This window comes from Meriones unguiculatus, chromosome 10, assembly GCF_030254825.1.
Source record: "Meriones unguiculatus strain TT.TT164.6M chromosome 10, Bangor_MerUng_6.1, whole genome shotgun sequence".
Classification (NCBI taxonomy): domain Eukaryota; kingdom Metazoa; phylum Chordata; class Mammalia; order Rodentia; family Muridae; genus Meriones; species Meriones unguiculatus.
In genome coordinates this window covers 80,238,801-80,256,182 of record NC_083358.1, presented here as the reverse complement: position 1 = coordinate 80,256,182, position 17,382 = coordinate 80,238,801, and the positions used below count along the sequence as shown (strand labels likewise).

At 38.0% G+C, this 17,382-nt stretch overlaps 1 protein-coding gene across 4 annotated transcripts in view; it reads left to right on the top strand.

Moving 5' to 3' along the window:
- Ndst4 (N-deacetylase and N-sulfotransferase 4) overlaps window positions 1-14,972 on the top strand; it is a 351,768-nt gene extending 336,796 nt beyond the window's left edge. For all 4 annotated transcript variants that reach the window (XM_060392790.1, XM_060392791.1, XM_060392792.1 and 1 more), the window contains 4 exons: window positions 182-352; window positions 1,371-1,480; window positions 8,940-9,042; window positions 11,994-14,972. In XM_060392790.1, coding sequence (XP_060248773.1) covers window positions 182-352; window positions 1,371-1,480; window positions 8,940-9,042; window positions 11,994-12,113 — 504 coding nt within the window. In that variant the 3' untranslated portion in view covers window positions 12,114-14,972. The remainder of the gene's footprint in view (window positions 1-181; window positions 353-1,370; window positions 1,481-8,939; window positions 9,043-11,993) is intronic.
- Window positions 14,973-17,382: the final 2,410 nt, after the last annotated feature.

Genomic DNA, 17,382 nt, shown 5'->3' with positions numbered 1-17,382 from the left:
GCCTAAGTGTTTTAAAAGCATACCAACCCCAAATATATCTGCGTGTCACTTGATATTTAGTGAAAGCTTGGCCTTTAAAATAAGCAATGTGTCAAATACACAATTGCACACACATACTTACGCAAACATTACAAAACAAGAAACCTCACAGCTAATTCTGTACATCACTTTTCCTTCAAAGCACCAGCGATCTCATGAAGATCCAGCTGCCCTGAGGTTCAATTTCTATGAAGTTATCACAACAGGACACTGGGCCCCGCCTGATTTAAAAACGTTGCAGAGGAGATGTCTGATACCTGGGTGGTATGCCGTACACATAGAAAGATGGCTGGCCTACTTTTCTACTTCCCAGGTAACGGCATGGAAATAGGTTCCGTTTGTAGGATCGCAGTTGATTGTATCGACAAACAGAAAACATAATGAACTTCACCGTGGATAAGTTTGCAATAAAGACAGTAAAAACTGTGCTTTATTTTTTTTTACATAGTTTTACTTTATTAGTACCTTCAATATATTTACATGGCTCTGAAGCACATATTTAGAAGGTTTTTTGTTTTGTTTTGTTTTGCTTTTTTACTGTCAGTTGGTTTCAAAGAATACATTGACACAAAGTATCAACAAATAGAGAAGTCAGTTAGCCAGAGACTCTGTAGAAGTTCCTGCTGTTTCTCTGTCATGTGGGAACCTTACGAGGAAAGAAGAGGTTAGTAAGGTGGATAGCCACAAAGAGAAGGACCCAGCAAACATGGGCTGGAACCACAGTGAGATCTGAGAAAAAACATCCACAGCCTCCAAGTTCCAAGTTCCGCATTCCAGCCCAGGGCGCAATTTAAGCTCCAAGTAGACTGTGATAGTAACACTCTTTTCAAATAGCCCCCTGTGCACGTCCGATATTCTCCAGCAGTGAGCCAAGGTGAGAAAATCAGAGTCCAACATTTTCCTCCAATCCCCAATCGTGGTTTGTAAAACTAGGTAGGATATTTTTCCCCAGAATGGTCACTTGTGAGCCATTGGCCCCATGGTTAATGATAACATTAGTAGGCTGGATGGTTATCTGGGAATATGCACTGCAGATGGGAAATTCCTGTTCCTACTGAAGTTCCGGAGCAACAGACACTTGCGTTTATTTCTGCCTAAGAATAAACTGAGTTCATAGTTCACACATACACACATAAATGCCTATGGAAATTTTTAAATATTAATTAGGAAAGAAGCAAGAAGGTCAGTGTTTAAATGTAGCCTGTGGAGTGCATGTTTTCTTCTCATTTGTGGTGGCCTGGCTTATTGATGCAATACCAGGTCAAGAGAGGCAGTTTCGTTGATTTAATTTAGTTTTGCTTTTCATAAAGTCTCTATTTTTGGCTTTGCAGTTGCTAATTATTGATGGACAACAGCTGAGATCTGACCCAGCTACTGTGATGGATGAAGTCCAGAAGTTTCTGGGAGTTACACCTCATTATAATTATTCTGAAGCACTAACGTGAGTCTATTCTCATGCCTGATTTCACTTGCATTATTTACCCTCATAAATTATCACTGTTATTTATGTATATAGCATCATTAATACTAGCTATGAATTTATACATCATTCTGCTCTCCAGACACAAAGAAGTATTCTCATTACTCATTAGTTGTCTTCTTTTCAACAACAGTACTACTTTGCATTATAAAATACAATAGGTAGTTTATATTATGATGAATCTCATTGTTTTGGAGCCATCCGCCAATATTAGTTGGTTCAGACATTTTGTATGTCTACTTTGTAGGCAGTGCCCTAATGACTAAAGTCACAAAGGTGAAAATGATTGGCCTTCTGGGTGCAAGTTACAAGAAAAACCTAAAAAGTCATCATTCCCTGTGAGACAGTGAACAGTATTTAGGACAGACTTGGAGATGTGTGTTGTGTGGTACTGTTCCTGGGGAGATACAAGAAAACATCTACCTATTCCAGAGAGAGAACTGACAACAGACAAAGTTAGATACCACAAAAGTCCATTTTGGTGAACCAGTTAGTTTTACTGGGTTTAATGGAACAGAAATAACTCAAAGACAACTGTCATAACTAAAGGTCTGTCCCAGAACAGGTGACTAAAATCTGAAACCTGGAGCACGCCCCACAGCTTTCAGGCAGCTCGGTGTGCTGGAGGATGTCTGTCCCTAGTCCTTATCTGACCTGATGCTCCTTGCGGGGGGTGGGGGGTGCTTGTTTGTTCCGAGTTGCTTCTCTGGTCTCCCTTTCTTCCAGGTTGCTTGACTGACCTCTGCTTCTGCCAGGCAGCTTGGTCTGAGCCTTTAAGCACCTAAGTTTCTCTGAGAGTGACTCTCGGGAGTTTCATTGTTTTTATACTTCTGGAGGGAAAGGGAACTTAGTGAATCTTGTTAGTATTAAAGACTTCCTGGAGCTATTTTGAGTTGTTCATTTCATGTCTTAAGAAGCATCCCTGAAGGATAGAATGTTCACCTCCAGTTAAAATAGTTCTAACAACCTGAGTGTCTCCTAAGATCACCAGAAAACACATGAAGTAGCAAGAAGCATAACTTCATGATTGGGGGGATCACCACAGCATAAGGAGCTGTATTAGTGGGTCAAAGCACTAGAAAGGCTGAAAACCACTGTGTTAGAACATCTTGTGGTTTGGGTTTTTTTTTTCCTCCTAGTAAACATCCTGTCTTAAAGTATCCTCTTGTTTCTCTTCATTTTTCCCATCCTATATCTTAAAAAGTTTGCCTCCAAGATAGAAAAGTTTAGCCTTGGTAGAAACCATTACACAACAATGTTTTTTTTCCCTGTATTTATTGAAAATTTTGTTGCCAAATGGAATAATGCACAACATAATCTGTTGTTGTACTACACACCGTTACTAAACACAGTGGCATATGACAGCAGTCCTTTTGTTATGATAGGGCTTTTGTAGGTCAGACTTTGAAAAAGAATGTGCTCTTGTAAGTGGATATCAGATATATAATATAGGATAAACATACTAAAATCTGTACACCTAAAGAAGTTAAGCAAGGAGCACCCTGGGGTAAGATGATCAATCCTCATTCAGAAAGGCAAATGGGACAGACATCAGAAGAGGGGAAAAACAGGGAACAGGACAGGAGCTTATCACAGAGGGACCCTGAAAGACTCTACCCAGCAGGGTATTGAAGAAAATGCTGAGACCCATAGCCAAACTTTAGGCAGTATTCAGGGAATCTTACGAAAGAGATGAGGGATGAAAGACCTGAAAGGGACAAGAACTCCACAAAAAGAGCAACAGAACAAAAAATCTGGGCAAAGGGGTCTTTTTTGAGACTGATACTCCAACCAAGGACTGTGCATGGAGATAACCTAGAACCCCTGCACAGATGTAGCCTATGGCAGCTCAGTGTCCAAGTGGGTTCTCTAGTAAGGGGAAAAGGGGCTGTCTCTGACATGCACTCAGTGGCTGACTACTTGATCACTTCCCCCTCAAGGGGAACAGCCTTGCTAGGCCACAGAGGAAGACAATACAGCAAGTCCTGATGAGACCTGATAGGCTAGAGTCAGATAGAAGGGGAGGAGGATCTCCCCTATCAGTGGACTGGGGGAAGAGGCAAGAGAGAGAGGAGAAGAGGGAGGGAAAATTGGGAGGGGACAAAGTAGGGGGCTACAGCTGGGATACAAAGTGAATAACTTGTAATTAATTAAAAATAAATTAATATAGAAAAGGAATGCGCTGAGGATGGTTTGATTCTACCCATTGATATGTGATCTCATCATTGGGATGACTTGAATACCTGGATATGACTCCATTGGCCAAGGACTGGCATTATCTGGATGCTTCTTGACCCACATCTTTGGCTCCTGAATCAAAGACTGAGTTCAGCAGTGTGAACGTTCTACGTGCAGCTTCTCTCTCTGTCTTTGGCTTTTCCACAGTGCAGTGGCTCCATTCTAAAACAGAGTGCAAAGCAGCGCGACCATGCGGTCTAAGATCACCATGACTGCTGTGACCTAGACTTTATATCCGTAGAGCTTGTTTCCTTCTTTTGGGCACAACAGTCAGTTAATCAACTGCAAATTCAAGGCTGGGAGACGCAACCACATCTCTTGGCAAGGAGGGACATGCTATGTTATGAAAAGGCATGTGGATGGCATATATTTTGCCCTTATCCTGGGAAAACAGAGTTATCTATTCAAGCAAATTTAAATTGGGGGAAGCAAGTTAACAAAAAGAAATGCTCCCAGCAGCTGGAACACACTTTAAAAGGGCATGCACTTTACTCATAAAAGACACCTTCCCCCCCAGCTCTGATATAAAGCCTATTAAATTTTAGACGAAAGTTTAACAAGCCTGATTATATAATTTCCCAGTTCACAGCAGATTAGACTCAGCAATTAGACAATTAGAGAGGGTAATGGAGGGACAGGAAAAGCAGTAATGAGATTGGGTTTTTCCTTATCCACTAAAACAATCCTAATGAAGTTCTTACCTACACATGGAAACAGCAACGGCACAAGGCATGCCCTTGTTGATTGAGTAGACAAAGCTTCCCATAATGCGTTTTGCATTAATAGTTATTGATGTTGGCATATCTTGCCCTTCTCAGCAGTAGCCTAGGTAATAGTTCTGCCCTGTTTACTGCAAAGAGTTGCTTATGGCTCAATAAACCTGTAAAATTATACTTAAGAAGGAGTTTATAAACAAGTACAAACAATATGGATGGACTGTAATATATCTCACATATCACAGTGTTTAACCTCTATAGTGATGCTTGGAAAAATAGAGGAAGTCAAATGCCAGCCCACCCAAGTCCTAAGTGTTGTTTAGCACTTCTTTGAAAAAGCTTTGAATATTATATTCACAATTTCACGACTGTTAAGATAAAAATCACAAAACAATGATATGGTATAATCTAGAGAAAATCTGTCTGTTTGAGTCTATAAATTGTGCTATGCAATAAATGGAGCAGGGCCTCAAATGGTCAAGATTACAAAAACCCTATGCTTAAAAATGACCTTCAGTATTCAGAACGGCTCATTCCTCAGTCTGAACAAAGTTTTGACTCATGACTCCTGCTGTGCAGAACAAGAAAATCTAACAGCTTACTCTGAAACCTCGCACTACCAGACAGGGAAGACGCTGCCAGCGTGGGTCCAGACACTTTGGTTTTGTTACCAGTGTTGTATTTAGCCTTAACACAGTTAAGTATTCTCAGCCCGAGGCAGAAAGTGCTGTTTAGGGCCATTGTGCTGCCGATGTCCCCATCTCATTTTGCACAGCAGGCCGAATGGTTTTTTTTTTTTTCTTTTTTCTCTTGGGAAATTAATAAAAACTAGAGGAAGGCCTGTGATACACAAGGAGCAGATTGAGTAGTTCAGGTTGGAAATGACTCTGTCCTCTTTTATCCATTTGACTACTGATGTATTTGATCTTAATTGGTAACGTAGGAGTACAACCTGGACAGCAAGGATCAGGTCTCTCTAACACAGATCAGGAAGGAAGCTAAAGCAAATTTCCCTCTTACCATAAAAGAGTATACGTGTGTGCAGAGGAAAATTGCAGGTGCGACGGTATTATAGGAATGGGCCCAGGGCAACAAAATATTCTGCAACTAATTAACTTTACATCCCAGTCAATTATGCTTCATCTTTCTAAAACATCTGCTGAGCAACAAAAATGCAAACCTTTTCCATGTTTTATGCATGCAGCAAGTCCCATAGCGATAAATTTAAATTTCCCCTTCTTACTTGGTTCATTCTTTCATTTTTCCTATCTTGTTAGTGCTCAACAGAAATGCTCATATATTTGGCTTTACACAAAACAATTAGGCCACACATCCTTTCTCTTGTAACTAAGTTGCAAGCATAGAAATAAAATAGCATTAGAATTTCTGTGAATATCTAGGGATCTGATTGGGTCAAAGCTACAGTACTGCTTTTCTTCCGGGCTCCAGAGGCAAGGACAGTGTCTGCCGGCAGGGCACTCCCAAAGCCCAATCTATCTGCAGCTGGCTGTAACTGCAGGTGTCAAGATGCTTTGCAGGAAGGTTGGCACTGCCTGTGAACTCTCTCTCTCTCTCTCTCTCTCTCTCTCTTTTGTTCTCCTCCTTTGTTCATCATTTGCAAAACAGAATTGCTGCTTGGAGCACTGCTGTGTGTGGCTGATCAGTCTTTGAGTGGTCACTGCAGTGGACATCTTGTTATTCATCGACTAAGTGGGAATGATTGGAGCTAGTGTGTGAGTGTGTGTGTGTGTGCGTGTGTCTGTGCGTGTGTGTGTGCGTGTGTGTGTGTGTGTGTGTGTGTGTGTGTGTGTATGTGACTATGCCCCTGCTTGTAGTTCTTGTTCAGACTTCTTTTCCTTGTTCTAGATTAGCTTTGAACTAAGAGCAGCAGGTACAGCTTCTGCACTTTGGCTGGATTAACACAGCAAATGCAGGAAATGACAAGGAGAATATACATTTTGAGTTCAAAAGTTTTAACCCCAAATGGCATCTTGCTGGCTGACTGGCTAGCTAAAATGATAGTAGGCACCATTGTTCTCCAGTTGGTCCAGAAGTTGGGAAGAACACTGGAGAGGTTTCAGATATGTTGGTAACTTTGGTTTCTTCTCTGAGTTTGCCAATGTCTTGATGGCTACTGACCCACAGATAAAGAATGAGAATGAGCCTCTCATTAACAGCAAGCTGTTCCTTTGCTGAGAAAGTCAGGGAAACGTTTATGATTATGACCTTCATCTTCCCTGATTTCAATTAAGTTAAATTTTCCCATTCAAGAAAGAAAACTGCCTGAAAAATTACACTAGCAACAGTGGAATTGTGAATTTTACTCTTCTGTTTTTTGAAATGGTCTGTTTCGATTGATAAAAAAGAATTAAAATTGTAGTACCCCTGGATCAACTGCACTCAGGGTCAGTGCTGTCAATCACGGCCTCTAAACAATTTTACCTTTAGGAAACTGCATGTGTCTCTACAATGTCAATTACACCGTGAATCTCAATCTACATATGGCTGTAATTTTGCATTTCACACTCTGCTGTACACAGTTTTCACTAGAAAGTGCTAAGGATTATGAAGACCATGAAGACATCTACTGTGTTAAAGGTTGATATGGGAAATCCAGATTCATGTTTATTTCGTTTTATTGTCATTTTAGGAAAGATGTGATTTGGTGAGAGTATGAATATGAATTGATAACTTAGGTCTGGTAGACTTTACTGATCACAGCAATGCATTCTTCAGGAAATGGTGGTTTAATGTTTGAATTTTACGAGTAAGCTCAAACAAGTGGTACCAGAAACACACCAATGTATGATGCAGATATTCTGCCTCAGCAGAGGATGAGTTTTAAGGATTCAGAGCCCATTCCTCCATAAACTCGACATTCTCTTTTAACGATTATTTCTAGCAACTGTATTTTTGAACAGGTTGCGATTAGTACAGTGTTCCACCGAGGAAAAATACACTTGATTTTCTTAAAAATAACTGTTTTGTGAAATTTCTCAGTATCATAACAGCAAAGTAACACATCTACACATTCTCAAATGTGATATCTCCCCAATCTTAAGGTGAAATAGCGTTGGGCAGTACAGTATGTGACAGAAGCTAAAAATCTTTAAGTGCAGAAGTACAGCTATGAGATTCATCCAATGAGACTATCTGCCTTCAACAACAGGCATGGAGAGAACTACATTTTACTCTTCAGCTACAGTGCCTATGTCTCATGTAGTCTGAAAACACTGTAATGAGTTATATAGCTTTACACTTTATAGGAATTTTAAAGACATACGTATCCATTTAAATAATAGTATTTTTAAGTAGGAAAGGTTTATTCTTTCTAAAAAACAGTGTGATATTGTTGAATGTTTTAAAGTTTTGTTTTAGGTGTGAAAAAAATCTAGATTTATTTAAAGGATTAAATGAAATACAACAAAAAGTAGATTAATATAATTTTGTTACATTTTTATTTACTTTTTGAAAGTTGTAGGGAAAAAACCTTATGAAATAAAATATTGTATATTTTTTTTTCAAAGTTTGGAAAAGTTTAATGATACTATGCTCAGAATAGTATTGAAGGGTTCTCTAACAGGCCTGATTTTGACAAACATGACGCTGACAGGTTTTTCCCCTTCAACTCCCTCCTCCTCTTTTCCCCTCTCTTGCTAAAACTCACTGGATTACACTCCTAAAGCTATTCCACAAGGTCCATTCCTTTATTTGGCCACTGACTCATTCCTGAGCCAAAATACCAAGGTCCAACAATCAAAATGTATTATTTAGCTAACATGTCCAATTAGGACTTACCAAATCTCCCTAGCAAACTCCCCCTTTTTTCTTTTTAAAAATCTCCTGCAAAAAACACCTGCTACAGCTGCTGCTGCTGCTTACTGTCTGTCTGGGCCTGATCCAGAGGCACAAGCCTCGCATCCCCTACTTGCCAATCTGGGGTAATAAATCTCCTTTGTCCTAAGAGTTTGGTGTATGGGTTTGTTCCTATACTGGATCTGTTGGGCCACTCTCTTTTACATGTATGTCTATATAAAATGTATTACCTTTAATGCAATACATTAAAATGATTTCTTAGAAATCTTTCAGTATATTTTGATGTGGGAATTACAATCATAAGTAAACAAAATATCCAAAGTCCCTTTATATGTAGCCTGTAGTTTTAATGTTTACTCCTTTAGTTTTTTTTTTTTCATAGACTTACAACTAAAATATGGAACACAGCAATTCCAACATGAAAATTGTAAAATTGTAAAAGTCTAAGGGTCTTTCAAGTAGAACTATTTGGGAATAAACAGTAAAACTGAGTGTTTTTAACGTCTATTATCATTCCTCAATCAGCTGAACATCTGTAGGAATGAATTACATTAAAGCAGGGGGCGTACAAAGGTATATCTCCTTTATCCGGCTGGTAAGGCTCTTTACTGAATATGATTTGCAATTATTACATGCTTTATGTATTGCAGGTTTGATCCCCAAAAGGGCTTTTGGTGTCAACTCCTGGAAGGAGGAAAAACCAAATGCCTTGGGAAAAGCAAAGGCCGAAAATACCCACCCATGGATCCAGAGGTAATATTTCCTTGCTTTGAATTACTCTGGCCATGAGAAGTTGCTGTTTGAAAACCAGGAAGAGAAATCTGCTTCATTTTTCTGATATTTCTTTGCAATCAATAATTTTATGAAATTAGGATGTTAGAGAAAGAGAGAAAGCAGTGATATTTGTCACTAGAAATTGTTTCCTGTTGAAATTCAATTCAAACAGAAATATATATGGAAAATGCAACTCCTTTCCATACTGGAAGAGACTAATTTTTTTCAGTAAACATTGGCATAAAGAATAAAGTATTACTAACAGGTAAACGAGGAATTTGTTCTGGTGTGCTTTCTGTTGCTATTATAAGCAGCATGACTAAAAGGCAACTTTGAATCAGAAAAGGTTTCTTTTAGTTTACAACTTCCAGGTCACTATCCAACATTGATGAAAGACAAAGTAGGAGCCTGGAGGCAGGAGCTGAAGCAGAGACCATGGAGGAATGTTATTGGCTTGTTTCTCTTGGCATGCTCACCTACCACTCTTAAACAGCCCTGGCCAGCATGCCTAGGTTTGGCACTGTCCACTCTGGGCTGGGATCTCCAGAATCAAAAGTCAAGAAAATGTCCCACAGACTTGCCGGCAGGTTAATTGATGGAGTCACTTCCTCAGCTGAGGCTTTCTTCTCAGATGTCTCTAGTTTGTGTCCTGTTGACAAAAACTAACCAGAACACATATATCTAATGCCGGTAACATGCCTGACACTGACCTAAGCAATGCAGAAAATACAAGGATAAAATTACTATGAACTGAAATTCATTATAGGATAAATAAGTTATTATAATAAGATGCATAAAATAATACTAAACTTGAAAAAGACAAAAAAAGTAGAAATTATATTGTGTGGAAAGATGCCTTATATGAGAAATGCTAACTGGGCAAGGTGGACAAGGGCAGGATGTATTCTTCATGTGTTGCTATGGTGATGCAAGTGCCAGAAAGTCCTTAATATACTTTTGAACTCAGTAATTTCTAAAGGGTTTCAGAAATCACTTTAATCTGCCCAAAACATCAATGTAGCATTCCCATGACTGTAAACATCTTATTCCCCATTTGAAGTGCTCACCATCTGCTTTAAGGGAGGAAGCTTAATGAAATGCTCCACAAATGGTCCAAGATGAAATGTAATTGTCCTAAGTCCATTTCTACAGTATACACAAAAGTTCTTAGGGGAGTTTTATAAAAAAAAATTCATTTATGTTAAAAATGTTGAAAATATCTTAGGAGAGATGGTAGAATTTCTATGCAATGGAGAATGTTTGATCACTACAAATGTTTAGACATGAAAGTATTTATCAGTTTTGCAGGAGAGAGAAAACAAAACAAAAACCCAGCTATTTATTTGATTATTTGTATGAAGAATGTGGCAGAAAGAAAAGCAAGCTGACAATTTTCTGTTTTCCAGAAATTTGTGTGTATGAATATACAAATATGTAAATATATTTGCATATATACATATATACATGAGTATATATGTTTTTATATGTGCGTACTGTATGAATATGTAAGTATATGTTCATCTATACATATGTACTCACATATCTACACACAAATGTATAGATGCATATATTTATGCATTTTATATATGTATATGGATGTATCTGTACACAAATAAATATAGATATACACATACATATTTTCACATACGTATATTCACACATTTGTCTGGGGTCTGAAATGGTAGCTCATTGTTTAAGAGTACTTTCTGTAATTCCAACAAAGCGCCAGCATATTCAGTGTCCTCTTCTAGCCTGGGCAGATATCGGAGCACAATGAAAATAGACAGAGACACACATACATGCATACAAATTAAAGAAAAACTTTAAAAAGTGAAGAAAAATGTAAATTCATCATGTTCACCTAAAACACAAAAGGACCAAACTCTTTAGACTGATCAGGCATCTAAAAAAAAAAAAAAAATGTAAGTAATCACTCTCCCCTTGTACTCAGTAAGTTAGATGACACATGATAACAGATAAAAACTACATTATATCTACACATATTATGAAAATATAACAGTGGTCACTCCTTTTTGCGATTAAATAAATAGATAAATATGCCAAAAGGAAAATATATAGCATGATAGTATTATGAGCACTATAACTACTCACCTTTTTTTTAAATTTTTTAATTTTATCATGTTTCCACCTAAGACTGAGGGATGGTGAAAAGGGATAGAGATGATTTTTCAAATCAGTCTTACAAATATAGACTCACACAGTTTCTGTTTTGAAGGAATGCCATAAAGAGGCCGAGTCTCTCCACTCTAAAAAGGAAAGATTAGAGAGAGGTTGGAGGGTTGAGTCGTTAGGTCTGGACTGCATAATGAAAGCCTGTGTTGATTGTTTGCGTCAGGAACCCATGATATTTGTGGAAAGCCACGTTATTAATGCTCATATCTCACACTCCCCTAAAAACTCGAAGCACTAGTAGAAAAAAAAATTAACTTTGGGAACTAAAAGCAAGAAAATTATAAGTAAGCCTATCTTTTCAAAAATATTATATATAATATCACATCTATATTGTTTTATGAAAGGAAAATTCCTGGATAAAATTTTAAAATATGTAGTGTGGTCAGTTATGATTATAATAATTTTACTCTGTACACACAGAAATGGTTTTGAATTTTTTAGTACAAGGAGTAAATTTTAAAGGAAATTTATATTTTTTTTATCTTACTCATCTCATACATTTGGTTGAGTATGAACACTTTCTCGTTCTCTGGTGTTATACTGTAGTTTTTCTCTCTGTAAATCTCAAAATGTCTAAGTGCCACAATGGTCCTTTTTTACTTCTATGTTTTACCCAGAATTTCTCTAAATGTAAAATGATTAAGGAAAAATAGCAAACTAGTAGATACGCACTGTGATAGGATATTTCTGAAGTGTAGATAACTGATGAGCTTTTAAGTCTTCCTTTTCGTTTCCAGTCTAGAACCTTCCTCTCCAATTACTACCGCGACCACAACGTGGAGCTGTCGAAGCTGCTGCACAGGCTGGGGCAGCCTCTGCCCTCGTGGCTGAGACAGGAGCTGCAGAAGGTCAGATAGCACCTGTGGGGAGAGCACCGCTAAGGAGAGAAGGCAATCCACGCAACTTTGTCCTTTTCCCACACTTGTGATTGTCCAGAGAGGATTGTGAATAAACTCCCTTCGCTGTTTTTCATCAAATGAAAGCATTTATGCACGCACTGGCAATTATTAGCATTAATCCTTACTTAAACGGCTTTTGGAAAACAAAATATGGGGTTTGTGGCAATATCCAGGTTCTAGTCTGGGGATCATCACACAGCTCACTTTTTCTGTTATCCAGCTTTCAGGATACCACTGGACTAATGTTCTGACTATATGAAAATTGCCCATTAAAAATGTGAGGGAAAATCAGCACTGAAGTGTCTATAAATGAATTCAGATATAACTCAGTGTCTGAATTAAGGGCTAATGTTTCAAAGCATCATTTATCTGTTGGTCCAGATAAGGGGTGTGGGCACGTTCCCTGAGTGGTCCATGTCTTCACAAGGGCATGCCATCCTCGGAAAACTTTCCACGTGGTCCCTAGAGAGCTCCAGTAACACAGGAGAGTGTGATTCTGAACCGCAGTATCCTAGAAGGCGAAGATCATCTTTCACGTGCCCATGATCTTACCACATTACCAAGCTAGGTCTTTCCACTTGGCAGTGATGTAACACTGACATATATTTTGTTTACTATTCTAAATAGGAAGAAAGAAAAGATTTATTGAATGTAAGCACCGAGATGTATTTGCAGGTCTAAATAGGCATTGTGCCTTCTATGTAAGAAATATGCCCATCTCTTTAGATCATGATGTGTGCTGCTGCTTCTACTATAATGAAGTTTTACTCTCTAAGAAAATATTTAAAACTTTAGTTATATCACAAACTTGCCTATTTGAACATCATTAATTCTCAAACTTGAACCGAATTTCATAGACCTAAAACTCACAAATTAATTTTAAGACCAGAAGTGCTATTTTTGTTTTGAGTTACAGGTTCCTATGGTATTTGAAGGTTATATAAAGTCATGTTCAGCTGGAATTTTATTCTCTTTCTCACAGATGGTCTGGGAAAGCTTTATTTATCTTTTTAGTGACACATGAAGGTAAAATTTTACCTGAAGAGTCAACCAAGATGACTTTGGGAATACTACCCACAAATCTTCCTCTAGAGCAATTTTTTCTGGAAGCTGTTTTTGTTTTGTTTTGTTTTGTTTTGTTTTTGTCAGGGAGATGGATTAGGCAAACAAATCAAATTCAGCTATTCTGAAGGAGCATTGGTGTCTTTTTACATACTGAAAATCCAACTTCTCATCTATATTTCATTATTTTTTTTCCTTATTTTCTGTTTTTTTTTTTATCACTAAGTGTCTAAAGACTCTTGACCTTTACCAGAAGAAATGTAGGATTATTTTTCCTCTTTACTGATATGAATCACAATAATTTCCCAGTTTCACTTTTAGCTCCAGGGCTTTTAAACTCTTACCCTTGTTACTTACATAAGAGTGTTATACATTCCATTAAAATGGTGAAATGATAATCACAATTGTTCATTTAGACCACTACTTCTTCGTCGCCATTTTCCTCCCACTTGTATTGTTGCTGCCACTTTTTCTTTTGTTTTGAGTGAGATGAGCTATTACTGTCTAGCCCAGCCTGACTTCAAACATGCAATCCTCTTGCCTCCCCAACTGGAACACTGGGATTACAAGTGAGCAGTGCTGTGCCCAACTCCAATTATTATTTTCTTGCCTGGGAGAAAACTCTCCTTTGCTACACAAGGGATTAAAATAATAGAATGAGAAGATGATGTTTTCATATCAAATAATATTGATACAACTCAAGAATATCCAACTCATCACAAATTTAGCAATGACATGAATTTTCTGCCTTTTTCTCACATTTTAAAAATGTATACATATCCGTTCCCCACCTACCAATAACTGAAAACAAAATGTCACCCACTTTTCTCTTTCTTTTGTGGTTATTTCAATCATTATGTATATTTTTCTTGCTATCAATGATAATGAAGTGAGTAGCTATATCAATTATGTAACAAACCTTCTTCTAAAAAAATTTGAAGGAATCTGTACTCTGAGACTTTGCACTGTAGGAACTGGAAAATGTCAGCTTTAATAGCTTCCTTATAAAGATTTCTCCTCGCTTTAGGAATGCTTCAGAATTTAATAGTGTAATTCTTTAGAATTTTAAATGACATCTTCAGTTTTAAGCATTATACATTTATTTAAATATTAGATTATTTTCATAATATCTGCTAGCATATTGGCATGGTCTCTTCATACCTTTCCAGACTTTCGGGTTCTTTCCTGACTTACAGTTGTCAGCTGCTTCATTCTGTTAAAGGCAGAAATAGTGTTCAATTGTTTCAGATACTAACTCCTAGAAGTTCGATTATAAAAGTTCGTCTAAAATAAAATTTTAGATTCTATTTCTCAATGACCAAAACACAATTTAAGAAGCATGAAAAACATCACTATTAGTTTTATGCACACACACACACACACACACACACACACAAACACACACATCTAATAGATTTTGATGCCTAAATTTTAACAAATCCAACTTACATTTAGTCTTGTGCTGCTTTTTACATATTACTGCTTTAATGAAATACAAAGTGACCTGTATGGTCTGTATTCTAGACTTATTGATTGGTTTATTTTAAATTACAGGAAACAATGTATTTATATAGAAACAAAATTAAGGCCTTCTATTTCTGGTAGGGGCAGAAACTGTTGTTTGCCTGAGAAAGGTGGAGGAACTCAAAACTAACACTGGACAAATGACTTCATAAAGCAGACCATCCAATCTAGTCATCTGTGCATATCATTTTTCCCCAAAATCGACTTTAGTAATGCAGGTCTGACAGAAAACTATACACACCCTTCAAAATGTGCAGATACATATAAATCTGTTGTGTCTGAGAAACCTAAAGAGTTTGTGATCAAAAAAAATAATTTTCTTTGTAAGCCAGTGAGACAGTCTGGATAAGCAGAGAGAAAACTCTGCATTGACTGAAATGAAATTGTCAAAGTAGCTGTTGTCACCCAGGCATAATGGACCATGGCTCTCACTTCTTCAGAACAAACCCCACTGCTGGTACAACCACTGGAGAGATGCTGTTCCTCCTGAAAATGGCCTTTCAGCGCCCATTACTTGTTCCTTTCCTTGTCTTCATCTCTGCATATAGACTCCCTGGATGTCAAACGTCAAATGCTTGTCCCCCAAATTTGGGAATGGGTTTTCGAAATCGACATCCTCATCCCGGTTCTACCTCTCAGTAGCTGTGTGGCCTTAGATAAATTGTGGAACTTCGTTGAGCCACAGTCTTCTTCTTCTTCTTTTTTCCTCTGTAAAATAAAGATAATAAAATAATTATCCACAAGGTTATTATAACTGCTCAGTAAGAATATGTTTCGATAAGTGCGCAATGCCTGAAATAATTGTGCTTAACTATGTTAGTCATAAAATACTGTATAACCAATCAAGGCTCTCTTCTCTTCCTTCAAACAGGAACGTGTGTTTTCTACTCCTGTTAATAATAAAAGATATATAATAAAACATATAATTGTATTTGGTCAAATGAGAAACTATCTTCCTTATCATTACCCCAGTGCAGATTATGTGTCGCTTTCTTCCCTGTTCTGATGATCATCGTTCAGAACAAGGTCACGCCCTCAGATCTCCTTTCCTCCTCCCAGTGATACTGTTTTTTATTTATTCCTTGATTAGTTCCTTTTTATCTGTTATTTCTGTCTCTCTCTCTAATTTTTTCTAACCCAGTGGACACATGGCCAAAAATATCAGACGGAGACTGAATTTTCTCAACAAATAAGAGGTTTAATGGCAGCATATGTGAAAAATGTTTTATGGAGACATACATGATAAAGAGTTAATGGTATCAATCTTTATTTAAAAATTGCAAGAAAATGTCTGTGAATTCTTTACAAATATTGACTTTAACCATCTTATGAAAGCTTTTTTCTGTAGATAAAGACACGTTATTATATATATTTATAAATATCAAACATTTTCTGTATTCTCTCATGACAATATATAACACATCCAAAATATATCAGCACAATTAAAAATATTGAGATATTTATATTTCTGTGTTTATATTGAGTTTCAAAATCTAGTTGGCATTTGATCCCTGTAATACTTAAAGCTTTCACAACAGTCTTTTTTTAATTAATTTACTTATTTATTCATTTTACATCCCAATCATAGACCCCTCCCTCCTCTCCTCCTGGTCACACCCTCCTTCCCTTTTCCCCTACCCTCCTTCTCATACTCCTCAGAAAAGAGGAGCCCCAACACCACCAATCCACCCTAGCACATCAAGTCGCATCAGGACTGAGAATGACTTCTTCCTTGATGGCCTGACAAGTCAGCACCACAGGGCACGCAAAGCAGGGGGGTGGGTGGGGAGGAAACAAGCAATGGAATCTACATCATGGACAAGTCTCTGTTCCCCTTACGAGGCTACACACATGAAGACCAAGCTGTCCATTGGTTATGTCTGTGGGGGGAGGGCCTGAGTCCAGTTTGTGCGTGGTCATTGGTTGGTGCTTCAGTTTCGGCAACCCCCTTGGCCCTGTGTTAGTTGGCTCTGTTGGTCTTCTTGTGGAGCTCCTGACTGCTCCATATCCTTCTATCTTTCCTCCTACTTTTCCAGAAGTCTCTCTGCACTCAGCCCAATGTTTGACTGTGAGCCTCAGTATCTGTTTCAATCTATTGCCGGGTGGAGCCTCTGAGAGGACATCTATGGTGGGTTCCTGTCCGTAAGCATGGCAGTGTTGTTAGTAGTGTCAAGAGTTGGCTTTCTTCCTTGGTGTGGGTCTCAGGTTGGGCCAGGAATTGGTTGGCTATTCCCTCAATCTCTGCTCTCACTTTACCCCTGCACATCTTGTAGAAATATACCTGGGCCACAAAATGCCAACGCTATATACTACTTGACAACACAGATTTAAATTCTCCTTTCACTTGCTACTTGTTTGGTAGCCTACTGTTCATTCTCTGGGTGGAAAGAGATTTCTACATAGAGTTTTATGAAATGGCTGAGCTTGTAGCATCTAACACAGGACCGACACAGTCAATAGCAGTTTACTAACCATATGCAGTCAGACTGGACTCTGTGTGCTGCGCAGTCCCCAGACTGGACTCTGTGTGCTGCGCAGTCCCATGAGGGGGCTATATTTTGTATCAGACTGAACATCCAGAAGCTGCAAGAAGGAAATGTTGTATTCCAAGGAGATGATTTCTAGTTCCCACAGGTGGAGG